Source organism: Molothrus aeneus, chromosome 7 (genome assembly GCF_037042795.1).
Source record: "Molothrus aeneus isolate 106 chromosome 7, BPBGC_Maene_1.0, whole genome shotgun sequence".
NCBI lineage: Eukaryota > Metazoa > Chordata > Aves > Passeriformes > Icteridae > Molothrus > Molothrus aeneus.
The window spans coordinates 32,595,080-32,598,974 of record NC_089652.1 but is presented as its reverse complement, the minus strand read 5'-3'; the positions used below and the strand labels follow the sequence as shown (position 1 = coordinate 32,598,974).

Genomic DNA, 3,895 nt, shown 5'->3' with positions numbered 1-3,895 from the left:
ATCAATCAGAAGGGGGCAAATGCCCCCGTGAGGAGCGTGGCCCCCGCGGGCGCGCCGGGCAAGTGCAATTCCCATGCCCGGGGCGCCAGACAAAGAGCGGCCCGAGGCGCCCGCCCGGAGCCCGAGAGCGCGGCGGCATCGCCGGGGAGGAGCCAGACCCGGCTGCCCCGGGGGCGGGGGACAGCCTGGGACCGTATAAAAAGGCGTCCCGCCAGAAGAGCCGGGGCGTGTTTGGAGCAGCGGCGAGTGGTGTCACTGCGAGAGGCGCGGCTGCGACAGCGGCAACAGCCTGAGAGCGCGGAGCCGTCCGATGGCTCTGAGCATGGACAGCAGCCTCGACAGCCTGGATGTAAGTGCCGGGAGCGCGGCCGGCTGCCCATGTGCGCGCTGTTTGCAAACAAAGGTGCCCTCGGCGGAGGCTGCGGGCGGCGGGGTCGGGGCAGCGGAGGGGTCTGCGGGGCGCGAACGGGCAGGGCTCCCCTCTGAGCCCCGACCGCTGCTGCCTCTGCCTGCAGCGCTTCGGACCTTGGCACAGCTGCAGCCACTGCTGCAATTTGCAGCCACTGCAAATTCCAGCTGCAGAACTCCGCTCCTTCTCTGGGGCTCTGCTGCTCGGCCGTCAGTTCAAGTGACATGTGGCACCTTTGTGGACTGAAAAACGCCGGCAGAGCAATTATCGCTACGGGAATGGTCAGAGGGGAGGAGGCGAGGAAGTTTGGAGCGGTCTGACTCTTCGCACGCTATCCCTTTGCCGCGGTGCGCGCTCAGACCTCGGGCTGCCGGCGGGACTGGGAGAGGCGGCAGCTCCCGGCCGTCCCGCCCGCTCCCCGAGCGAAACGAAGCGGCAACCCGCTCTTTCGGGGGCAGCTCCTCTGCCTTGGTTTGCAGAGCAGTTAGGAGCAAAGAGGAGATCTCTGCCAAGTTCCAACTTTAGGGCCTCAGTTAATGCCCGCGTGGTGCCGGTGCCTCCGCGTGTGAAGCGCTGCGGGTCTCCCGGGCGCGCCCTGCGCGGAGCTCGGGGGTCCGTGGGACACAGGGCATGACAGCAAAAAATCTGAAAACCTGAGGAATTGCACGTAGCCAGATGGCACTCTCCCGCCAGCTTTGCTTTTAGCGCCATGGCCAAAACCGTTGGTGGTTTCCTGATGCTCTTTCATGCCCTCACCAAATTTCGCTTCCTTTTTTCACCGCTATGCTTGGTCCGTCTGGCTGCAGTCCCGCGCCGGCCGCGCTCACCCCCGGCCCCGCAACCGCAGAGGGTGGGGAACAAAGGGAGGGAGCGTGGACCATCGTGGTGACCCTTCACGGGCTTTGAGTTCCCCTGATTAAAGTCATCTCTCTCTTTCTTTCTTTCTTTCTGGGCTTTGGGGTTTTTTCCCTTGTCTGAGTGTGTGGAACTGTCAGTTTTTTCTCAGCAGGGAATTCTTGCTATTATTTATCCTTTATTACATCAGCCGAGGGTACCTTCTCTATTTCTCCTTGACCCCATCCTCTTAATGACAAGGGACTTTGGAGCAGCACCATTTCTAAGTAATTCTTTTATAGCTCTCTACTGTAGAAGTTAAATGTGATAGGTCATGCTCAGTGTGGACAGACCTCTCTCTCGCATCTGGCACTTTCTGGGCTCTCCCGTTTGTAGTGTCCATCTGATAAGAGCGCTGAAGTGTTCAGAACCAACGATATTTCTGGGAGTAGCCATTATCTTTCTTTGCTCCTGCATGCCCTGCCCTTAGCAAGATCTTACTGCTCAGAGAAAGACAAAGGAAGTTTTTAACGTAATTTTTATTTGCTGTGTATTTTATATATGTGTATGTAAACATTGTATTTTCCCATCTGGCTTTCAAAACGTTTGCCTTTGCCCATTTGTGACAGTGGAGACTATTCAAGTAACCCTTCACATATTGTCATATAGAAGAAGTTTTTGCAGAGAAGCTAACATCTAATTTACTTTTCCTCCTTTTTTTTTAGCTGTCCTCTGGGTTATTAATTGAACTTTCTGAAAATGGCACAGATGAGATTGGTTCGGGTGACTATGGAGACTACGAAGAGCCATGCTATCAACATGAGAACGCCGATTTCAACCGGATCTTCTTGCCAACAATCTACTCCATCATCTTCCTAACCGGAATAATTGGCAATGGATTGGTTATTATTGTTATGGGCTACCAGAAGAAGCAAAGAAGCATGACTGATAAATACAGGCTGCACCTCTCTGTGGCTGACCTCCTTTTTGTCATCACCTTGCCATTCTGGTCTGTGGATGCAGCCATAAGCTGGTACTTCGGGAATGTTCTGTGCAAGGCAGTTCATGTCATTTACACAGTCAACCTCTATAGCAGTGTCTTGATTTTGGCCTTCATAAGTTTAGATCGTTACCTGGCAATAGTCCACGCCACCAACAGCCAGCGCCCACGAAAGCTCCTGGCTGAGAAGGTGGTGTATGTAGGCGTGTGGCTGCCAGCTGTGCTTCTGACAGTGCCTGATTTAATCTTCGCCAGTACCAATGAAGTCGAAGGAAAGTATATCTGTGATCGCATATACCCTCACGAAAACTGGCTGATCTCGTTCAGATTCCAGCATATCTTGGTAGGACTTGTCTTGCCTGGTCTAATAATCCTGACTTGCTACTGTATTATCATATCCAAGCTGTCACACTCCAAAGGCCACCAGAAGCGCAAAGCCTTGAAGACCACTGTTATCCTCATCCTTGCCTTCTTTGCCTGCTGGCTGCCATATTATATTGGCATCAGCATCGACACCTTCATCTTGCTGGGAGTCATCAGACACCGCTGCAGCTTGGAGACCATAGTGCACAAATGGATCTCCATTACAGAAGCCCTGGCATTCTTCCACTGCTGCCTGAATCCTATTCTGTATGCCTTCTTGGGTGCCAAGTTCAAAACATCAGCTCAAAATGCCTTGACATCAGTTAGCAGAGGATCAAGCCTCAAGATTCTTTCAAAAGGCAAACGTGCAGGACATTCTTCTGTTTCTACAGAGTCTGAGTCTTCGAGTTTCCATTCCAGCTAACGCTGCTCCTTGCCATCATTTTATAAAGAGACACTTTAAAGCTGCGCAAGATTTCAGACAAATAAGACTGACCATAATGTACAGATTTATTTACAGCTGGAATTTTATATTGTTTCTTTTAGTCTCTGTGAAGTTTAATTGACTTATTTATATAAAAAAACCTTTCGTATTGATGACAACTGTCTAGGCAGGTCCTGTGGACAAGTGGTTGGTTCACAAAAGTTTTAGTGACTGTATGTATAGATATGTGAACCAAACACTTTGGATTGTAGCAAAGTGACTGTTAAAAGTTTAGAAAACATTTCTCTGTTGTTTATATGTAAATGTTTTTGGTGTTATTGTTATTCTTAAAAGTTTGCCTGGATATTTTTACCTTACTACAAGATGTTTGGTTTACAATAGCTTAACTCTGCTGTAGAAATGGCACTTATAACCAAAGCCTCCTCTGTTACATGCTAAGGTTTTTCCCTCCATTCTCAGTAATTGATGGTTTGCAAAATTTTCTGTTAAAGGTAAAATAAAAGTATATGAAAAATAGTTATTTTGAGTGGTATTTTCATTTCTGGTTGAATTTTTCTCAGTGCTTTTATTTACAATTCTAAAATACACAATAATGTCTTAGAAAATTGCAGGTCTTGTGAAAAGCAGGAAAATGAGTTTCAGTACACACTGATTATTCAGTTGACACCTCTGAGTGCCATGTCATATGTTTTTTTTCCACTGGAATACATTTGCTCCAGTTAACACTGTGTTTAGAATTACTTAAACTGTCACTTAGAGAACTTTTTGAGGAAAAATATCTACAAATGAAAACCAATGTGTTTAGGCAATTGCTAAAGTTTACAGCCTCAGGAATCAAACTCAG

At 48.7% G+C, this 3,895-nt stretch overlaps 1 protein-coding gene across 1 annotated transcript; it reads left to right on the top strand.

Moving 5' to 3' along the window:
• Window positions 1-242: 242 nt before the first annotated feature.
• CXCR4 (C-X-C motif chemokine receptor 4) lies at window positions 243-3,567 on the top strand. Its single transcript, XM_066553537.1, has 2 exons — window positions 243-349; window positions 1,969-3,567. The coding sequence occupies exons 1-2, from the start codon at window positions 311-313 to the stop codon at window positions 3,028-3,030; spliced, it is 1,101 nt and encodes a 366-aa protein (XP_066409634.1). The 5' UTR covers window positions 243-310; the 3' UTR covers window positions 3,031-3,567.
• Window positions 3,568-3,895: the final 328 nt, after the last annotated feature.